At 41.6% G+C, this 23569-nt stretch overlaps 1 protein-coding gene across 4 annotated transcripts in view; it reads right to left on the reverse strand.

The window, feature by feature from the left end:
• Window positions 1–656: 656 nt before the first annotated feature.
• LOC143041013 (homeobox protein extradenticle-like) overlaps window positions 657–23569 on the reverse strand; it is a 186049-nt gene continuing 163136 nt past the window's right edge. For all 4 annotated transcript variants that reach the window (XM_076212564.1, XM_076212562.1, XM_076212563.1 and 1 more), the window contains one exon: window positions 657–5611. In XM_076212564.1, the coding sequence (XP_076068679.1) occupies window positions 5606–5611 (6 nt within the window). In that variant the 3' untranslated portion in view covers window positions 657–5605. The remainder of the gene's footprint in view (window positions 5612–23569) is intronic.

The raw sequence follows: 23569 nt of genomic DNA on the forward strand, positions 1-23569 counted from the left end.
ACTCCATATAACACCCATCTAACTTCGGTGCCTTACCTGCTCTAATTTTAATAACTGCTTTCACCTCATCTTTTAATATTTCTCTTCCATTTTCCTCATTCATCAGTCATTTTCTTAGCACTTCCCACTTTTCCTCCCTATCCTCTTTCACATTTAGCAACTCCCTAAAATACTCTGCCCATCTTCCTCTTACTGCCATCTCTTCCATTATCTTCTTTCCATTTGCATCTTTTACCTTTTCTTCTCTACCCTTTTCACAACTTACCTCAAGTTTCACTTAGTGGAAAACGTGCATTCCCACAGCAGCTGGAAATGGTCCTGAGGCCCTCTCACAGATCCCTCTGGGAAGAGGATTTGATCCCTCTGAGAAGAGGATTTGAAATATTGTCTGTGTTGTATTGGTGTGGGACTGTTTCTGTCACCAAATGAAAATGGTAAGAGGGGAGCAGTCTTCAGTTGTCAGTTCTCCATATGTGAAAAAGTATAATAAGTAGAGATAGGTCCAGTCTAGAGACCAAGTGGCACACCTACTGGAGATGAATAGGTTGATGGGTTTTGAAAATGGGCAGCTTCACTGTCCATCTTGTAGGACCACCACATGCAGGTACCCATCACTGGTCCCTCACAACATAGACCACAGGATAAGTAAACAACAGTCATTTTGAAATCATTTATTTGATAACATTCATACCTAATAGTAAAAGTTTGTATGTTACAGTCCATATAAACAGTGCTTCTTTGTTTGGGCTTGGCGGTGCAGTCCACAGCCTTGGGTCATGAACCACTTCCACACTGGAGAGGGGCAGAACGATGCCTGACACTGAGTGTGGCAACAGATTTGCAAGTCTTGACTGGCTATCAGAAACGGTAACGGGAAAGGGAAAGAGAAAGAAAGAAAGAGAGTGAACGAGAAGAGAGAGAGAGAGAGAGAGAGAAAAGACAGAGGCAAAACAAAGAGAGGACACAGAAGACAGTGAGTGAGAGGACATGAGAGACAGAGAGAAAACAGGTGTGAGTGAGAGTGAGGACAGAGAGAGGGAGAGAAAGAAAGAGGACAGAGAGGAAGAGAGAGAGAGAGGACAGAGATATAGAGGACAATGAGAGACAGAGAACAGTAATCATAATTGCCGAATGTGCATGGCTGCCCCTCTCTCATTCCGCCACTAGTTGATGTAACAAGGGACCATGAGAGGTGACCAACCAAATGACATACGTATGGACGACACATTGCCTGGCGTTTGTCAGCTGGTTGGACACGTACTTCAGCTGTTTAGTACATGCAACCAAGAATATCCTGTACCTGACAAAAAATAATCTAGTTTGAGCTTTTCCTTTAAACCTTAAAAAAGATAATGAATCTGCGTGCTACTGCAGACATCCAACATAACATCATGGTACCTAATATCATTATCTTCAACTCTAACACCTTCTTCAAGACTTGGCTTCCACATAGCCAGAACACTTACAAGGGCAACTTATATAAGACAGTACAAAAGACAAATGTACTCCACACTCACATATCAAATAGCAAAGAGGTCATTAAATAAATGAAAATGAGTGTATATGATGCTTCCAGGCAAGAGGTAAAGAGGGCAACAACATACACAGCAACATGGCATCATGAGGTCCGATGGAAAATGGTATACAACCTGCACTTGCTTCACGCCAACAGGAGACAGAGGTGGAAAGAAAGGCGTTCCATGCCATTAGCTTTACTTGCCCATCTTTGCCACACTTGGAAGCATAAGTAGCACTTCTCTTCGCCTCTGTTATTGTAACTACCTATACAAGCACACAACTTTGTCCAAGATAAAACACAAGTAAGAAAACTGGGGAATCTTTTCCCACAAGACATAAATAAGGCGGCTAAACCATGTTGTACAAAATGAGTTCAGTGTTACAATTGAGAATATAAAATTATGCCTACATTGTAAAAGTAAGGACTCACCAATTTGGGCGTCTATCCAATACCGTCCTTGAAAAGGGAGCGAAAAGGGAAACTTGTACTACCATGACCATTATAAAATGGAGTAGATACACAGCAAAAATACACATTATTATCTCTACAATAACTATAAGTGAGAAAATTACGTATTTTGTTACAGGACGATATTGGACTGGACATGTATGTATTATGAGTAGTTATTCATTAATATTTAATACAATAGGTTTATTCCTGCCTGGTTCACTACAGCAATAGCGAAAATGACAGAAGAGAGCAGTAAGTTACATGGAGAGACGACTACGTACACCTACGCGCTCACAAAATCAAGAAACGAGAAAACGGTCTAAAGCTGGGCTACAAGAGTTAAAATAACACTAATGTATTTATGAAAAGAGGGCTGGTTAATTCCTTTAAAATTTTTGTCAATCTAAACATTGTTTTCTCGTATACTGCAGTATTATCACTGTATACTTGGGTGTCTACCTAGCTGGCACTACACCTGAACTATCCAAACAAACATGCGCACAAGCAGCTTCCATCCCAGCCCCCAATTTAAGCTGTCACACATCTTGTCCACATTATTATGAGCACCACATGGCCAGTTGTCTTACTGATGTTTGGGAAAATACACTGCTTTGCCAGTGGTGTCTGAATAAACATTGGTTTATGAAAGATCTTATGAAAGCTCAGTATTCTCAATTAGCCTTCTTCCCTGCCTTATATGTTTGATAGAATATTCATTATATATTACACAAAGTAAAAAAAAAAAAAAAAAATCCATGGATTCTATCAGATGTTATCTAGAAAAAAAAAAGTATCAAATATTCCTGAGAAAAATCTACCTACAACCAAACAATATAATCTTTTGAAAATTATGTAACTGACATATTTCTTTAGAAATGAATAAAGAATCTTACCCTAATGTTATATTTTCAACAATATTTTCAGTTAGCTTTGATGAAAAGAAAATCTCCAAGAATTTTATTATAAACACTTCTCAGCTATATAAAAAAATAGACTTTAAAAAATATGATATACAATAGTCATGAAAAGATGAGGAAGAAGGGGAAGTAGAAGGAAAAAAAAGAAAAAAGAGAGAAAAATAATAACAATAAAAAAAATCTGCTGTTTCCTTTCATGAAATACTGGGCAATCTCATACTTCCATAAGTACAAATGGTGTTTTCTTTAAGTTCAAGATTATTTTGTGAAGTATTTTGTAATGCTATGAAGCATATACTTATTACATACTGAATCCTATTCATGGATACATATGTTTTAACAAACTATGAAGTTTGATACCATCTGGTACCAAATATGGGTACCTAAGGGAGAGGCTGTGGGAAATGGAGCATTGCATTGGCCTATGGACAAGAGGCATGGATAAAATTGCATGTGGGGCAGGGACGGCTGGCCGCACTAGCCTACCTTACAAACCGTATGGAAAAATCACTTAACTTACCAAAACTAAAACGGATTCCAAAGAGTATTATAAGAATTTTCTACTGGTACTTATATTACACAGTTACACAAGACCTTTCAGTTTAATCCATTTTGCTTTTCTTAACTATCCATATAAAAATAGACCAGCTTCAAGATTCCAGGTCCTTAAGATTTCATCATCCAGTTTATCACAAGATAACTGTGCGGTCTCTTCTCCTAGGTAATACCCTGCATCACATCAGGGCCAGGACCTTCAGCCCACTGACCTACACCTCTGAGAGGTGAAGAGTCCATATGGAATCAGGCCACTAGAACCCTAATAGCCGTACACACGTTGGTTTGGGGGCCGGAGTTCCTCACCGATGTTGTCCCTGCACGCGTTGAAGACGCTGCCTCCGCACTTGTCCTCCCTCCTTCCCTCTATCACCTACTTCACCTGTGGTCAGGTTGAGGGGACAAGGCGTTGGGAGCGACCACAATCCGAGCATCTGTTCCCCGGCTGGGGACGGCGGCAGCAGAGGATGTTGTGTATCCACGGGGGCCGCCGCCCCCCCCCTACACCACACGTTGATTTAACACAATTACTGAACCAGTCTGGGACTGGTAAACACACACGACACAACCCATCAAAACACAAAGAGAACGAAAATCATTGAAACATCCAATGAATGTGCGTTGGGACAACAAACGGTATAATAGTAAACTATGTAGAAGATGCTAGTGTGGGCTGACCATTGCCACAGTCCATCGTGGTTTAACTTCTACCCAGAGTACGTATACTGAGTTGGATGGGAAGGCCGCACTAAATGTCTCTCACTGCTCACGGCCGTTCGTGGCCACACCACGACCACCACCTCCAAGCTGGAAGGCCAGGCACACGGCCACAGGCAGTCCCCTCACTACATTACAGCTACATGGATACATTAGGGCTTGTACAAAGTTGGCCACTTAGTGGCTGTTGGCCAGGGATTGTGGCCCGGCCGCCTGGCACTGCTGGGTAAGGCGCCATACCGTCACCCCCCCTCCACCTGGGCAACGCGACGTATACTGACGGACACGGACACTACTATAGTATTGGATACATCTCATCAAATGCACGACAGTACTAGGCGAGTACAAATGGTCCTACACATTTAGCCAACAAAATGATACTATCACATTTGAACCGTATACGTGGTATGCTAATTGTAGTTTAAAGCTGACCGTTTCCAGAGAGGTGGAGTTGCCACATCTGCTTGGCATCCTTAGAAGTGCATTTCTTCCCTTCATGAGGATGCATGATGCAAGAACGGCAGCAGGATTGGTAGTGGTTTTGGCAATGTCCACAAGACCCTACAGACAGACAGGCAGACAGACAGACGGCTGGAAAAGCCATCGAGCGCTCCCTGGCATGGAGCTTGTGTGTGGAACATGGCCTGATTTGTCGAGATGCAATCCAGTGGTTTATCGTTTGACAATCGCTTTGCAAAAATGGGAGCAGAGTACGAATGAGGAGCAGCAGTCGGGTCCAAGGCTACGACTGCATGTGCGTATACAAGGGGAATAAGGAGCACTCGAGCTTTGATGGGCGCTGCATCCCAGTGGAGGGGTGGGTATGGGCGGGCATAAGAAATGGGTGGTGTGAGGGTTACTAGGGCCTGGCCGTCTGCCCTAGCTCTCGTATACTGTGGCCATCCATGGCTTGAGTGACCCATCTGTAAAGCAGTCTGGCCACTTAAAAGAGAAGGGGCGGTCGTCGATGTGTTTCAGTGTGACTCGGGCGGTGTGGCAGCAGCAGTAGTAGCAGCGGCGGCAGCAGCAGCAGCAAGAGCAGCAGCAGCAACAGCGGCAGTAGCATCGAGGTGGTGTTTGCTGGTGGCTCTGTGCTGCTCTGTATGCCCACAACCCCAGGCCGCGCCCCTTGTTTGGCGTGACCCAGGCTGGTAATGAGAAGTACAGGGATATGGGATGGGGAGTTCATCATATCCTTTAGAAAGGAAACAGGGCGGGAGGAGGTAGTAAGGAACGGGAGGAGGGGGCGGTGGTCCATGGTCGGGTGGGCCGCGCTACTTCACCCCAGTTTTGTGGGGAATGGAGAGTGATGACGGAAGGAGAACGGGGGTGGAAGGACATGGAGAACTCCACCCACCCGAAGCGAGCACCCCCGCCCCGTCGTCGTCACGTCGTCCCTCGGCTCCGCATGCAAGCTTCTCTATTGGCTGCTTCTGCCTCGCGTGAATTATTGCTGAAAAGGGACCACAGCATAATCAAGGTTCATAGTATTATTAAGGTAAGTCTGTAGTAAGCACATTTGATCAAACTGACCCTATGAAAAAGCAATAAATGATAAAACCTATAATATCATTAATATATACAGGTATATATATATATATATATATATATATATATATATATATATATATATATATATATATATATATATGTGTGTGTGTGTATGTGTGTACCTAAGTCAATGCTGGGCTCAACCTGGTTCACAATTCATCTAAATCTGCTCTATAACATTACTCAAGCCACAGCCACTACATTCAACACAAAATGTTTCAAAACACATTAGCAATCTGAAATGCAATAGTACAAATTCTAAAAGCATCAATGGGAACAAGAACTTAATACACAATGCAGTCTTCATTTTACTAAAATATTTGAACATGCTTTTTTTTAGTCAAAAATTTAATCCAGTCATGTTACCATATATGTACGTATACATGCATTTTTTTATGTGTACATATTACACATTACATATCAAAATGACTTCTCTATTCTATGGGTGGCCAAGTATATACCCATCCAAAAACCCATTTGTTGTCCCTTTCATCTTAGCTAATTGTGGATGAAGTGGCATCCCTATCACATGCCAATTCCTTGAGTCAGAGGCAATGCAATAAGACGACATTTCTACAGCAGGGCCCCCCCACTCCTATCCACCACCCTTTCTTCCCTCTCATCTTAGCTCCTCATGGATGAAGGGTCATCCTTGTCTCCTCCCCACTGCCTGGGTCAGAAGCAATGCAGCAAGACACAGCACATCCACAGCAAGGCTGCTTCACTTAAATAGAAGTCCCCCCTTCTCTGTCCCCTCATGCAGAAAATAGAGAAGACTTACTTTTTGGGCTGTGTCACAATATCATCCATACAACAATTCCCCACTCCCTCCCTTCCTTGCTCGACATAGAGAAAAGACAGGGAGAAAATCCCTTCATGCTACATCAAGGTATCATCCATAAACAGCCATTCTCTTCTCACCCCTACTCCCTGCTTTCTTTCTTCCTTGCTCAACACAAAACAAGCTTTACTACTCTCTAAAAACTTGACTGCTCGTAACAGCTTTTCCCAAGGCCATATATCTGCAATATCTCCAATAGTGCCTTCCTGTCTACTCTGTCATAAGCCTTCTCCAAATCCAACCCCACCCAAAAAACCAGAATTTTTTATCTGTGAATCTTCTATATTTCTGAAACCCACAATGCTCATCAATCATTCCCTCTGTTCCTCTCCTCATCCTCTCAATTAAATCCCTACCATAGGCTTTTCCAACAATGCTAAACATATTGATCCCTGTAAAAGTACCACATTCATATTTGTCCCCTTTTCCTTTGTAAAGCAGAACAACACAGGCACTCCTCCAGCACCTTCCCCCCCTTAGACACACATTAAACAACCTCACTAGCCAATCCATTATAACTGTACCTCCTTTTTTTCAGACTGCACAACACCCATCCAATCAGGGTGCCTTACTGGTTCTCATCATTTTCAAAGCTCCTTGTACCTCATCTTTTCCTATATTTTCCATTTTCCTCTCCCATCAAAGCCATTTTCTTAGTTCCTCCCACTCCCACAGTCAATCCCAATCCTCCTCTATATTCAACAACTTTCTAAACTACTCTATCCATTTTCCCCTTACCACCTTCACTTCCATCAACATCTGTCCATCTACACCTTTTACTTTTTCCTTTCTACTTTTGAGGAAGGATGGGAGAGGACAGAAGACGGGTTAATGGAGATCCATGAGGTGGAATGGGTGGGGGATGGGGGGGAGGGAGTATGTGTGAGAAAAATTTGACACAGCACGAAGGGATTTCTCCCAGTCTTCTCCTTTTCTGCATGAGGGGACAGAGAGGGGGGTCACCAATTTAATGAAGTGGCCTTGCTGTGGATGTGCTGCATCTTGCGGCACTGCTTCTGACCCAGGGCAGTGGACAAGATGCAGGGATGTCCCATTATTCAGGAGGTGCCAAGATAAGAGGGAGGGAAAACGGTGGAGGGGAGTAGAGTGTGGAATGGGTGAGAGTGGTTTTTATGCCTTTGTTTTTTGGCTACCTCCCTTATAAGGGGGGAAAAAAGCCTTTGGTATATGTATGTACTTGGGTCACCCTCACTCACTCTACTTCTTTCGAAAACATCTTTTTATTCTTTTAAAAATGTTCTGTCATACTTCAATTGATTTAACATTCGCTCTCCTCTTTGCCTCCTTTATCTTGTTTTGCTTCTCCCTTTTTTTTTTCCTCTAATATGCTTCCCAAGTCCTAATTTTAACCAATCCACATATGCTCTCTTCTTATCTACTACAATCTTTGCCTTATTCCACCACTCACTATCATTCCTTCTATTCCCTCCCATCCCACTAGTTTTACGAGTACATACATCTTTGCACACCTTGTCACTTGCTCCTTGAAACAAATTGATTCTTCTTCTACTCCCACCTCTATTCTACCCTTCACCACCTCCCACACTTCTCTCAGCTTCTGATATTCTTTCTCCCTTTCCTTATCATTCAAATTGTTTACTCTATGCACCTCTCTACCTTCTGCCCTTTTCCTCTTTCTTCACTTACCCTCCACAATCAATTTCCCCTCTATCTATATACCAAGAGCTTTTTTCCCCTTGTAAGGGAGATAGATAAGTCAGAGGCACATACCTATTTCCACCTATTTCACTCCCCTCCACTGCCCTTTCCACCCCTCCCATTTCAGGTTCTCATGGATGATGGGTCACCCTTGCATCCACCAACTGCCCTGGGTCAAACAAAATGCAGCAAGAAACAGTACATCCACAGTAAGGTCGCTTCAATTAATCAGCAACCCCCCCCCCTTCATGCAGAAAAAGAGAAGACGGGGAGAAATCCCTTTGGGCTGTGTCAAAATATCATTCACACATAAGCACCCCCTATCCCCCATCCGTACCTCCCTTGTGTAACAGTATCCATACACAACCATTCTCTACTCATTCCTAGCTCCTCCTTCTCCCTTCCTTGCTCAACAGATTACCCTTTTGCTCAATGCCCCCTTCACCCCTCTATCCATCTCATCCTTGGTTGTCCCCTCAAGTTCACTCCCTCCACCTCTGCCTTCCACACCTCTTTTAATCTTTTATTACTCATTCTTTCCATATGTCCAAACTATCCCAATAACCTTTCATCAGCTCTATCTGCCACCTCCTATTCCACTCCTGCTCTCTTCCTCACCTCATTTCTCACTCTATCCAACCTTGCAACCCCTACCATACTTTTCAAACACATTTAAACTTTTCCTCTCTGCCTCTCTTAAATTCCAAGTCTCTGCCCCATACAATACCATCGGCACAATTACCCCCTTCATACAATTTCTTTGTGTCTATTCCCAATTGCCCATTTCTCATAACAAGGCATTTACTTGCTTCTCTCAATCTACAATTTACCTCCACTTCCATTCCTCCCTTTCCTGCCACATGTGACCTTAAGTATTTAAAGCTATCCACTACCTCCAGCCTCCTTTTAGACTTACTTCCAACTCACAGCCATCCTCTACCCTTGTACATTTCATCACCTTGCTTTTACCCACATTTACTTTCAACTTTCTCCCATCATATACCTTCCCAAACTCCAACAATACCTCCCTTAACCCCTTCCATACGGTGCCGCATACGTAGGCGGTATGAGGAGCAAGTGAATGCGCGAGGCTGCCATATCGACGTCTTGATTACATTTATTGTAATTGCCCCTGCATAATGACATACTCTCTAAACTGTCTTCATCACATTTTCTATGGTTATCAAAATTCACGGATGAAAGAGAGAATGATCAATATAAGCTGTGACTATATTTTATGATGCGAGTATTATTACGACACATCGTACGTCTGGCAGCTAATGCTGCCCGCGAGATTTTGGCCCATACTGAAGAGGTTAATCCCTCCCCTGACCCTGCCACAAGCACAGTGTCATCAGCAAACAACAATTGGCTCACCTTCCACTTTTCTCCATTTTCTTTAACCATCTCCAGTCTCCTACCCATTGCCTTCACCTTGACCTCCCACACCTCCCCATTCATGTATACATTGAACAGCCAGGGCAACATGACACAGCCCTGATGCAATCCTGCCTCAAACCACTTGTTCTCTCCATTTCCCATTCTAACACAGGTGCTACTACTCTTATAAAACTCCAAACTGCTCTTAACAGCTTTCCTCCAATTCCATATATATGCAATACCTCCCACAGTGCCTTCCTGTCTACCCTGTCATAAGCCTTTTCTAAGTCCATAAAGGCCCAAAAAACATACTTACATTTTCCCAAAACTTTCTCACATATCTGCCTTATCACAAAAATCTGATCCATACAACCCCTACCTTTAAACCCACACTGTTCTTCACCAATTACTCCCTCTGTTCCTTTCCTAATTTTCTCAATCCGAACCTTCTCATAAGCCTTCCCAACTACACTTAACAAACTGATCCCTCTGAAACTACTACATTCACATTTGTCCCCTTTTCCTTTGTAAAGTGAAACTATACCGGCACTCTTCCAGTCCTATGGCACTCTACCTTCCCTTACACACATATTAAACAAACTCACCAGCCAGCCCACTATTACTGTACCTCCCTTCTTCAGACACTCCACATGACACCCATCTAATCTAGGAGCCTCACCTGTTCCCATAATTTTCAGAGCTACTTGTACTCTTCTTATTTCTCCTCCATATTCCTCTCCCATCACTGTCATTTTCTCTGCACCTTCCACTACTACCACCAATCCCTCCCTATCCTCCTCCACATTCAACAGCTCTCTAAAATACTCTGCCCATCTTCCCCTTACCGCCTCCTCTTCTAACAAGATCTGTCCACCAGCGCCTTTTACCTTTTCTTTACTTGACTCACCTCCCCTTCCTCTCTTGATTTCCTTCCAAAACATCCCTTCTATGAAAAAATTATCTGACACACCCTTTGGTCCATTAATGCCTTATCAACCACCATTCCATCACCCTTTCACATATATAGTTATGCTTAACTCTCTTCTGAAACACTGTATTTGCTATCAACTTCCTTTCTAAACATATCTCAACATCAACTGTCCAAGACAATTTTTACTTTGCACTCCAAAAATTACCTACAACTTCATCCAATGGTTCATCCCCTACTCTAGCATCAAGATCTCCCAACACTACTATATTGACATTCCTCCCAAAATTCTAAGCACACATTTAAATCTATTAAATATCCTCCCTTTCCTCTTCACTCTTTTCACTACCAGGTCCATTTGTGCTTACAAAAACCTACACTCTCCCATCCCAGTTTCATCTTCACCCATATTTATCCTCCCTTTCCTCTTCACTCTTTTCACTACCAGGTCAATTTGTGCTTACAAAAACCTACACTCTCCCATCCCAGTTTCATCTTCACCCATATTAACCTTAAAGATACTTCCCCTCATTCTACCATGCACTATTCTATCACATCATGCTGTTGTTGGCCTATATCATTATCATTTCTTCCATGTATTTACACACCTATGAGGAAAACTAGGCTTCCAACATCTTTTAAGCAAAATGTCTTATTAAACTTTTTGTCATGCCTTCTTGTTCTTTCATCCCACACTAAAAGTTCCTCACTGTCAATTTCTTTTACTCTTTTTCAGTTTTTAAGATAACTATCATAACACCTTTCTCCCTCTTTTTGTTCCTCTAATGTAGATAATCCTAGTTTTTCCAGTCTTTCCCCATATGTCATATCAGCCCCTCCAGGTGTTCATGTCTGCGACCTTGATCTTTTCTTCTTTTAGTTTTTTATTTTCCCTTATTTGGCTACCTCCCTTACAAGGGGGAAAAGGGCCTTTGGTATATGTATTTTCCCTTATACAATGATCAATTTTTGTGTGTGTGCATTTACCCCATCTGGGGTATTGGCTGCAAGTTATTGTGGCAGAGTAGCATGCAGTTGATACTTTGGGGTCTATATGGGGCACCCCTACGGACCAGAGCCACACATCATTTTGTCTGTGATAGAGGAAAACTCTGTTTATAGAGAAATGATGACACTTTTATACTATGACTGTCCCTCTGTTATGCTGACCCCCAACCCTTGTTACTGTCCTGTACCATTTCTCTGAATATTTATTTCCTTTTTCCGCCTACCCTGTGGTGGGGGAAGAGAATGCTACCACCAAGTCTTTCCACTTGAGTCATAAGAGGCGACAAAAAATGGGACAGGGGATGGGATTAGGAGTCCTGCTACCTTTTGCCTCAAAGGGAACATTCCTAAAAAAAGTAAAGGCATAAGAGGGTTTGGGAGTTTTCCAACCAATACCCTAAGGTTTGGGTCTTTTAATGTGCGTGGATGTGGTACAGATGAGAGTAAAAGGGAAGAGATAGGCAGTACATTTGCAAGAAGAGAGATGGATGTGCTGGCTTTGAGTGAAACTAAAATAAAAGGGAAGGGTGAGTGTTAGTTTGGGAGTGTAGCTGGGAGGTACTTAGGAGTGACGAGGGGACGAGGGAGAGAAGGGGTGGCTATACTAGTAAGTGAAGAGATAAGTATGTAGTGGAGTGGAAGGAGCTTTCATCAAGGTTGATGTGGATGAAGGTGAAGCTGGGAGAGGAGATGTGGATTTTTGTAAGTGCATATGGGCCTGGTAGTGAGAAGAGCAAACAGGAAAGGGAGGTTTTTTGGATAGATGTAAATGAGTGCATAGAGGGATTAAGGAGAAATGTCAATGTATTTGTATTGGGAGACCTTAATACTAGGGTAGGAAACAAACCAATAGATGGAGTGATTGGGAAGTATGGAGTTCCAGGTAAAAATCGTAGTGGAGAATTGATGGTGGAGATGTATCTTGAAATAGAGTTGATGATAGCAAATACAGTGTTTAGGAAGAAAGTCAAGCATAAGTACACATGGGAGGTGGTGGAGGGAAGGGTGGTAGATAGAGTGTTAATGGACTATATAGTGGTGACCAGGAGTATGGTAGGAAGAGTTAAGGATGTACATGTTCTAAGAGAGAGTGGGGGAATATCAGATCATTTTCTGGAAGGTAAATTGAGAGTGGAGAATAGGTGGAGAAAGAGGAAAAGGGTAGAAGGTAGGGAGATACTTAGAGTGAACTGCTTAAATGAGAAAGAAAAGGAGAATGAGTATAAGAAGATGCTGAAAGAGGAGTGGGAGGGAATGAAGGATAGAGTAGAACTAGGAGTGGAGGAGGAATGGGGACGGTTCAAGGAGGGAGTCATAAGGTGTGCAAAGATGGTGTGTGGAACAAGGAGGGTGGGAGGAAATAGAAGGAAGAGTAGTGAGTGGTGGGATGAGGAAGCAAAGAAGGGTGTAGAAGAGAAGAAGCAGGCATTCATAGATTGGCTACAAATTAGGACAAGGGAATCGTATGAGAGGTAAAAAGCAAAGAGAAGGGAAGTTAAGCATAAGATAAAGGAAGCAAAGAAGAGAGCAGATGTGAAATGGGTAAGAGTATGACAGAAAATTTTGAAAGTAATAAAAAGATGTTTTGGAAAGAAATTAAAAGAGGAAGAGGAGACAAATCAAGTAGAGAAGAAAAGGTAAAAGGTGCAGATGGAGAGATGATAATGGAAGAGAGGGCAGTGAGAGGAAGGTGGGCAGAGTATTTTAGGGAGTTGCTAAATGTGAAGGAGGATAGGGAGGGAAAGGTAGTTGCAGTGGGAAGTGCTAAGAAAATGAGAGTGATGAGTGAGGAAAATGGAGGAGAAATAGGGAAAGATGAAGTGAAAGCAGCTGTTAAGATGATGAGAGCAGGTAAAGCACCTGGGTTGGATGGATGCCATGCAGAATGTCTGAAGAAAGGAGGTACAGTTATGGTGGACTGGCTGGTGAGGTTATTTAATATTTATTTAAGAGAGGGTAGAGTGCCGGAGGAGTGCCTGTATAGTTCTGCTTTACAAGGGAAAGGGGAACAAGTGTGAGTGTAGTAGTTTCAGAGGGATCAGCTTGTTGAGTGTAGTTGGGAAGGCTTATGGGAGGGTCTTGATTGAGAGGATTAGGAGAGGAACAGAGGGAGTAATTGGTAAGGAACAGTGTGCTTTTAGGACAGGTAGGGGATGTGTAGATCAGATTTTTGTGGTAAGACAGATATGTGAGAAAGCTATAGGAAAAGGTAATGATGTTTTTTGGGCTTTTATGGATCTGGAAAAAGCTTACGACAGGGTAGACAGGAAGACACTGTGGGAGGTAGTGCAGATATATGGGATAGGAGGAAAGCTGTTAAGAGCAGTCAAGAATTGTTATGAGAGTAGAGCTTGTGTTAGGATTAGAAATGGAGAGAGTGAATGGTGGGACTTCATCAGGGATGTCTTATGTCTCACACCACCCCATCCATGTGGATGGGGTGGTGTGAGAGGTGAATGCAAGGGTAGTGGGTCAGGGGTTGGAGATGTTTAACCCCTTCAATATGGGCCACATGGCACGTCTGGCAGCATTAGCTGCCAGACGTGCGATGTTGCGTCATAATACTCGCATTATAAAATATAAAGTCACTGCTCTATTGCTCGTTCTCTTTCACCTGTGAATTTTGATAACCATAGAAAATATGATGAAGCCAGTTTACAGAGTATGGGGGTCACACAGGTACGACTACAATAAATATAATCAAGACGCCGACGTCGGCATCCTTGTGTACCCACTTGCTCCTCATGATGCCTACGTAGGCATCACCGTATGGAAGGGGTTAACCCCTTCCATACGGTGCCGCACACGTAGGCATCATGAGGAGCAAGTGGATTCGCGACGCTGCCATATCGGCGTCTTGATTATATTTATTGTAGTCGCCCCTGTGTTTTTACATTCTCCCAAATGCGCCCTGAATCCCATTCTCTGTGGTTTTCAAAATTCGCGGGTGAAAGAGAGAACGATCGATATAAGCGGCGACTATATTTTATGATGCAAATATTATTACGTTACGTCATACGGCTGGCATTGGCTGCTGCCCGCGAGATTTAAGTCCCATACTGAAGTGGTTAAAGAAAATGGAGAAAAGTGGGAGGTGAGCCAGTTGTTGTTTGCTGACAACACTACACTTGTAGCAGGATCAGAGGAGGGATTGAGGAAGTTAGTGACAGAGTTTGAGAAGGTGTGTGCAAGAAGGAAACTGAAGATAAAGGTGGGCAAAAGTAAGGTGATGAGATGTACAAGGGGAGAGAGTGACAGCAAGCTGGAAGTGAGCATTAAGGGTGAGACACTGGAGGAAGTGGATAGTTTAAGATACTTGAGTGCGAATGTGGCAGGAAAGGGAGAAGTGGGGGTGGAGGTAGAATGTAGATTGAGAGAAGCGAGTAAATGCCTTGTTGGATTAAAAAGTGTAATGAGAAATAGACATCTGGGAATGGATGCTAAGAGGAGGTTATATGAAGGAGTGATTGTGCCAACAGCACTGTATGGGGGCAGAAACATGGAGCATAAGAGAGGAAGAGAGGCGTTTGAATGTGTTTGAGATGAAATGTTTGAGACGTATGATAGGGGTTACTTGGTTGGATAGAGTGAGAAATGAGGAGGTGAGGAGGAGAACAGGGGTGGTAAGGGAGTTGGGAGATAGGGTTGATGAAAGAGTATTAGGATGATTTGGACACATGGAAATAATGAGTGAAGAAAGATTAGTAAAAGAGGTGTGGAAGGCAGAGGTGGAAGGAGTGAATATGAGCGGGCGTCCTAGGATGAGATGGATGGATGGGGTGAAATGGGCATTACAAAAGAGAGGAATGTCTGTTGAGGAAGGATGGGAGAGGACAGAAGATAGGGGTGAATGGAGAAGGGTTGTGTATGGATGATGCTGTGATGCATGAGGGGGAGTGGGTGGGGGATGCCGGGTGAGGAAGTATGTATGAGAAAAAATTTGACACAGCCCGAAGTGATTTCTCCCCGTCTTCTCTTTTTCTGCATGAGGCCGAATTTATGAAGCAGCCTTGCTGTGGATGTGCTGTGTCTTGCGACACTGCTTCTGACCCAGGGCAGTGGACAGGATGCAGGGATGTCCCATCATCCAGGAGGTGCCAAGATGAGAGGGAGGGAGGAGGGTGGAGGGGAGTGGAATATGTAGGGAACGGAATAGGCGGGAGTGGTTTCTATGCCTTTTTCTTTTTGGCTACCCCCCCGTGTAAGGGGGAAAAAGCCTTTGGTATATGTATGTGTATTTACCTAACTGCAGCTTACAGGAAACGAGCTATCCTTGCAGGGTCCTGAAATTGGTAGAGATCTTTGACCTAATCTGGACACTGTGCCTACCCTACAGGGTTGCATCTAAAGAAGGAGGGTATTAATAGCTTTTGAAGTTGAGTGGTAGGTAGATGATTTTCTCCTGATGTCTATTTCACATTCACCAATGCCAGGTACCTATCATCACTCCCAATAATGTAATAATCTTGAACAACTTATCCAGAAAAAACAAAAAACAAAACTATCCACACATTACTATGTATATATATATATATATATATATATATATATATATATATATATATATATATATATATATATATATTGCAAAAATAATGGATGTCGTAATAGACGAAAACGTTCAGTATTCCGACTTTAATTTCCCTGTGGTTTCTGCAATATATATATATATATATATATACAGTGGCCGCGAAAAGTTTGGGCGCAAAATTATAAAACTCAAACATGCGAAAAATACAACTTTCCACCCAAACTTTTCGCTATTTTTCAATGCTAGCGTTTGTACCCGTATTTAGCCGAGACAATACACACTATTTGGCAACTCTGTTTAGGCGCACTCGATGTCACATGGAGTCACTTTCTAAACATCTCTCACGGAGAGTAGTCTTTTTTTTGCGGTGGTCTCTGTTTTTGTGCCTTGATATCTCCGTAATGGGAAGTGGTAAAGAGCTGGAAAGAGACACAGTTGTTACAATCATAACCCTCTATAAGGAGGGTTATAAATGTAAAGATATTGCTACTCGTGTGGGAATTGGAGTGCGTCAAGTGCAAAAGTGGACCAAGAAATTTCGAGACGAAGGAAGTGACATCATTCCTACTCAAAAGCATCACTCTGGTCGGCCAAGGAAGATATCAAATCGTACTTCTACGGTTCTAACTGCCTCCTACGGTTATTAGGAGGCAGTTAGAACCGTAGAAGTACGATTTGATATCTTCCTTGGCCGACCAGAGCGATGCTTTTGAGTAGGAATGATGTCACTTCCTTCGTCTCGAAATTTCTTGGTCCACTTTTGCACTTGACACACTCCAATTCCCACACGAGTAGCAATACCTTTACACTTATAACCCTCCTTATAGAGGGTTATGATTGTAACAACTGTGTCTCTTTCCAGCTCTTTACCGCTTCCCATTACGGAGATATCAAGGCACAAAAACAGAGACCACCGCAAAAAAAAGACTACCCTCCGTGAGAGATGTTTAGAAAGTGACTCCATGTGACATCGAGTGCGCCTAAACAGAGTTGCCAAATAGTGTGTATTGTCTCGGCTAAATACGGGTACAAACGCTAGCATTGAAAAATAGCGAAAAGTTTGGGTGGAAAGTTGTATTTTTCGCATGTTTTGAGTTTAGGGGAAAGTTGGGGCGCCTATAATTTTGTGCCCAAACTTTTCGCGGCCACTGTATATACAACTTATCCAGAAAAAACAAAAGACAAAACTATCCACACATTACTATGTATGTGTGTGTATATATATCTATATATATATCTATATATATATATATATATATATATATATATATATATATATATAACGTAGAAACCACTGTTGGAGTAGAAAAGACTGGAAACGGGGAATCTATATATTTCGATTGCAAACTGCAATCCTCTTCAGTAGATACAAATAAGAGAGAGGGCGTACTGTTTAAGTAGCACCGTTAACAAAAGAAAGGGGAACATGGGAAGATATCTCTACCCTCTTCTCACTCCGTATGTGAGGTCAGGAGGCAAATGAGCTTTCACTAGGTTGGAGATGAAGAGTCAAAGCTCATTTGCCTCCTGACCTCACATACGGAGTGAGAAGAGGGTAGAGATATCTTCCCATGTTCCCCTTTCTTTTGTTAACGGTGCTACTTAAACAGTACGCCCTCTCTCTTATTTGTATCTACTGAAGAGGATTGCAGTTTGCAATCGAAATATATAGATTCCCCGTTTCCAGTCTTTTCTACTCCAACAGTGGTTTCTACGTTATTGACAAATGTGTGATTACATTTTTCACCTGTAATATATATATATATATATATATATATATATATATATCTATATATATACATATATATATATAAATATATTATATATATATATATCAGCATGCAGAATATAATTATTTTGAAGTATGATACATCCATACACATAAACATGTTATTCACTGTAATAACACATTCAATATGACCTAAACATGCCTGCACGCATTTGTGTGATTTTCCTTTACTCATGTGATTTCGAGAGAAAACATGTGGTGTACTGGAGAAGCAAGGAGGAGAAAGTGGAAGCAATACCAATATACTGAAGAAGATTGTAATAGAATGAATGAATGACATGAGCCAAAAGGATATTCCCAGCATCTGTTCTCTGTTCTGTATATGAATAGATGGAAAGAAAAAAGGAAAAGGAAAAAAAATTACCCTGAAAATAAAGAATGAAATATTAAAGAAATTTAGAAACTGAATGGTTTATGCTGCAGGTGGTCACCATTACGGCATGGACAAATCCAGTATTCATGGCATAAACATATTAACAGTAAGTGATGGAAATACCATATTGGTGGCAATACCTACATCTACACAGCTTAAATACCTTTTATCTTATCTTGCTGCTAAATTATGACAAAATTATTGCCAATCTGCAATCAGTACATGCTTAATCAACAACTCCATAAGTATGGCAGTATTCTGTAAATCTTAGGCAATATTTGGCATTACCCATGCTAACCTATTTCAACCAAAGGCCTTGAAAAAGTACAAGTCAATAGTGATTAAGTTGCTTTGATAGCAACAGATACTTGAAGCTGCCCTTTACCTCTTCTATGAACCTACTACTTCCTGATCCCCCCGTGGTGGGGAAGAAAAGGCTTCTACCACCATGTTCTCATACATGTCCTAATAGAAAACTAAATGGAACAGAGAGAGGGGACTAAGGATCATCCACTGTGTATTTATCTTCTATGAAAAGTCAAGGTAAAAGAAAGTATGGGAAGACTCCATCCAAAAACCTAATATATAGGTCATTAAATGTGTTTGGATGTGGTACAGATGAGAGTAAAAAAGAATAGATTGGCAGTATATCTGTGAGAAGAGGGATGTGTTAGCATTGGAAGTATGATGGGAAGAGTGTCAGGCAAGTGTATAAGAAAGGGAAGAAGCGACACTGCTGGTACATTATAGATAGCTAAGTGCATGGTGGAGAGGAAGTCTCTTCAAGGATAACATGGACGAAGTTGAAATTGGTATGGGTTTTTGAGAGCATGCCGTACTAATAGTGAGAAAAGTGAAAAGGAAAAGCTCTTTGGATTCAGTAAACCGAGTGCAGAGAGTTTTGGGATGAATGTTAATGTTGGGGTATCACAATGGCAAGATTAGGAGACGAGGTGACAGATACAATAAACAGGGAGGTTTAGGGTGCCAGGTAAGAACTTTAATGAAAATATATTATATGTAAGAAAGTGAGCTGATAATAATGTTTTAGAAGAAAGACAAGAGAAAGTATACATTGGAAAGGATGGTGGATGGGAGCATAGTTGAGCAGGCATTGATAGACTATGTAGTGTCACCCAAAGGGAGGATTGGAAGAGCTCGGGATGTTAATGTTTTCAGGGGTGAAAGAAGGGATTTATCAGATAATTTGTTGGTAGAAGTGAATTTGAAAGTGGAGGAAAATGAAAAGAGGGTGAGGTAGAGAAGTAGTGAGGGTAGAAAATTTTCACATTGAATGAGAATCAGACAAGAAACAATGGTCTCAAACTGTCCGGAAATAGATTCAATTTGGAAGTAGGTAGAAACTACTTTGCCAACCGTGTAGTTAATGAATGGAATAAACTTCCTGCACAAATAGTGCAATGTAGTTCAGTTCGAAGCTTTAAGAATCATTTAGATAAATACCTAAGATGCTGTAATGATTATAATTTATCATATATTATTTGTTTTTGTTTTGTTATCATTTGTCTGTCTGATTTTCATTTATCATTAGTTATATGTCAATTTATTATTATTTACTATTTACCTGTTTGTTTATTATTTAACTATACCTATGCATTTATTTATGTATTTTATTTGTTATTTACATTATAGTTTTTATTTATTATTTTATTATTAATATGATTTTTTTTTTCGCATCCGACCTAGATATGGATCAAAAGGTCTCCTGTCGGCATGCTCCACCTTTGTAATCCTTTGTAAAGAGAATAACAGGAGGGGCTAAGAGAAGTGTGGGAGGTGATGAAGGTAGGTTTCAAGGATGTTCCAATAAAGTGTAAAGATAGTATGTTGGATGAGGAGATTGAGAGAGAACAAGAAAGGTTGCAAAGTAGAAGTTGGGAAGCATATGAGAGGTAGAGAAAGACATCAAAATGCAAGGTGAAGGAGCAAAGAGGAGAATGGATGTAAAGTGGAGTAAGAGTTTGATGGAGAATTTTGAGAAGAATAAAATCATGTTTTGGAAGGAAGTAAAAGGATTGAGAGGGGGTGAGTCAGGTAGAAAGGAAAAGGTAATGGGTGCAAATATGTTAATAGAAATGAAGATGATATGGAGAAGACGGGGAGAGCTTTATGGACTTGATGAATGTAGAGGAAATAGAGAGATTGACTGTGGCAGGTGGGAAATGTTAAGAAAATAACTGATGGGAAAAGAAAATGATTGGTCTATAGGAAAGGACACAAAGCATTGAAAGTGATGACAGGTAAGGTAACTGGGTTAGAAGGTACAGTTATAGTGGAGTGGCTGGTGAGGTTGTTTAAAGCTTTTCTAAAAGAGGGTAGAGTGCCGGAGGACTGGAGGAGTGCCGGAGGACTGGAAGAGTGCCTGTATACTTTACAAGGGAAAAGGGACAAGCGTGAGTGTAGTAGTTTCAGATGGATCAGCTTGTTGAGTGTAGTTTGGAAATGCTTAATGGGAGGGTTTGGACTGAAAGGATTAGGAGTGGAACAGAGGGAGTAATTGATGATGAACAGTGCAATTTAGGGAAAGGTAGAGGTTGCATAGATCACATTTTTGTGTTAAGGCAAATATGTGAGAAAGCTTAAGGAAAAGGTAAGGATGTTTTTTTGGGTCTTTATGGATTTGGGAAAGGCTTATGACAAGGTAGACAGGAAGACAGTGTGGGAGGTATTGCAGATATATAGGATAGGAGGAAAGCTGTTGAGAGCAGTCAAGAATTTTTACAATAGTAGTAAAGCCTGTGTTAGAAATGGAGAGTGGTTTGAGGTAAAGGTGGGACTTCACCAGGGATGTGTCATGTTGCCACGGCTGTTCAATTTATACATGGATGGAGTGGTGTGAGAGGTAAATACAAGGGTAATGGGCTGGGGATTGGAGATAAAGAAAATGGAGAAAAATGGGAGATAAGCCAGTTGTTGTTTGCAGATGACACTGTGTTTGTAGCAGAATCTGAGGAGGGATTAAGAAAGTTAGTGACAGAGTTTGGGAAGGTGTGTAAAAAAAAGGAAGTTGAAGATAAATGTGGGTAAAAGTAAGGTGATGATATGTACAAGGGGAGAGGGTGGTAGCAAATTGGAAGTGAATATTAAGGGAGAGAGGTTGGAACGAAGTGGATTGGATAGTTTTATATACTTGGGTACAAATGTGGCGGGAAAAGGAGGAGTTGTGGTGGAGGCAAAAGGTAGATTGAGAGAAGCAAGTAAATTTCTTGAGAATTAACAAGTGTAATGAGAAATAGATATTTGGGAATGGATGCTAAAAGGAGATTGTATGAAGGGGTGATTGTGCTGACAGCACTGTATGGGGCAGAAACATGGAACATAAGAGAGGAGGAAAGAGGTTAAATGTATTTGAGATGAAATGTCTGAGAAGTATGGTTGGGGTTACTAAGCTGGATAGAGTGAGAAATGAGGTGAGGAGGAGAGCAGGGGTGGAAAAGGAGTTGGAAGACAGGGTTGATGAAAGAGTATTGGGATGGTTTGGACACATGGAGAGAATGAGTGAAGATTAGTGAATGAAGTGTGGAAGGCAGAAGTGGATGGAGTGAATATGAGGAGGCGACCAAGGTTGAGATGGATGGGGTGAAAGGGGTGTTGGGAAAAAGGGGAGTGTTTGTTGAGGAAGGGAGAAGACAGAAGATAGGGGTGAGTGAAGAATGGCTGTGTATAGATGATGCTGTTGTGCAACAAAGAGAGTGGGTGGGGAATGGGGGGGGGGGAGTATGTGTGAAGGATATTTTGACACAGCCCGAAAAGATTACTCCCCATTTTCTCTTTTATTGCATGAAGTGACAGAGAGGGGAGTTGCTGATTAAATGAAGCAGCCTTCCTGTGGATGTGCTTACCCCACCAATCATCCCACATAGTTCCCAACAACTTCAATCCCATTCTCAACCAACTCACCACCTTATCCTGAGCAGAGACTTCAACATCAAGTACAGTATGTCAACAACTCCAACAAAGAGGGCTTAAATTATAGACACAGCTTGACTCACTAACAATCATGAACACCCATAATTACACACATATCCCTCATCAAGCCCTCTACACACCCTCCCCTCCTGATTTCACCTTCTGTTACTCTGTTTAACCCCAATTTCTTGGAAGGTGGTAGGAGCTCTTGGATCCGATCACCTTCTAATTGTTTGCACCTCCAAACCCAATACAGTGAGTCCTTGTTATTCGGTACATATGCGTTCCTGAAAACCTTACCGCAAATTGAAATTACCGTATACCAAACCCAAGTTTCAACTTATGGCAAATGTACCTTCTCCCTGCTCTTTCCTCTTCAAAATATCTTAATTTTACCTCCAAAACACGAGCGGATACCGTATCTGCTAATTTTTCTTACCGTAAATAGAATCGAGGGTAGTAATTACCAAATACTGTAACTGTAAATTTACAGGATAAAGAATTATCACATAAGGAGGACTCACTGTACACACCATTTGTCCACCGACACATACACTAATTAAAAACGAGTGACCTGGGAAGCTTTCACTTAAGAGACAGAACATCTTGAGACTGAACAATACACCAGTCACAGACACACTGCTGTGCACATCTTCAGTACAACCATGCAAGATGTAGATAAAAAATACATCCCCCAGAGGCAACAGCAAATCACATACATACATATACCAAGGGCTTTTCCCCCTTACAAGGAAGGTAAGCGGGAAAAAGCACCAGAAACAGAGAATCACACAACCCAAATTTCACACCAGAAATTCATGGTCTCATCGAACACAGTGACACTCAAACACACCACCTCCACACCTATCACTAAGAAAATAATAGACTAAATACAAACCCTCAACACTGAGATCAACAATAAATACACTAACATAAAATATTAAATTGGCAAACCTTTGTCAACACAATCACAAAACACCAAAATATTGTAGATGACACTCAACAGCATTAAACTATCCAAAAGTAACACACCACACTCTAATGCAGCAATCACCACAAGTCACCTTACCCTCAAACAGACAGCTAGCAAACACTCTCATTAATCACTTTGCACAGACAAGCCATTTCATCCCTCACCTTGACAACCGATGCATCATCCAGTATAAGAAAGACAGACTCAAACTATGCACCTTTCATAGAAACCAGATGAAGCACATAATCCATAACCTCAAGGACTCATCTACTTTTGGTCTGTACAACATAAGTCACATTCACCTAAAACACCTTGGACCACATGGAATACATGCACTCACCAACATTCCAAACTACAGCTATTCACACACCACCATACCTAACATCTGGAAGCCAAAACCCAAACCTAACAAAGACCCAACAGTTCC

Source organism: Oratosquilla oratoria, chromosome 30 (assembly GCF_046742065.1).
Source record: "Oratosquilla oratoria isolate Oo_2021 chromosome 30, ASM4674206v1, whole genome shotgun sequence".
NCBI lineage: Eukaryota > Metazoa > Arthropoda > Malacostraca > Stomatopoda > Squillidae > Oratosquilla > Oratosquilla oratoria.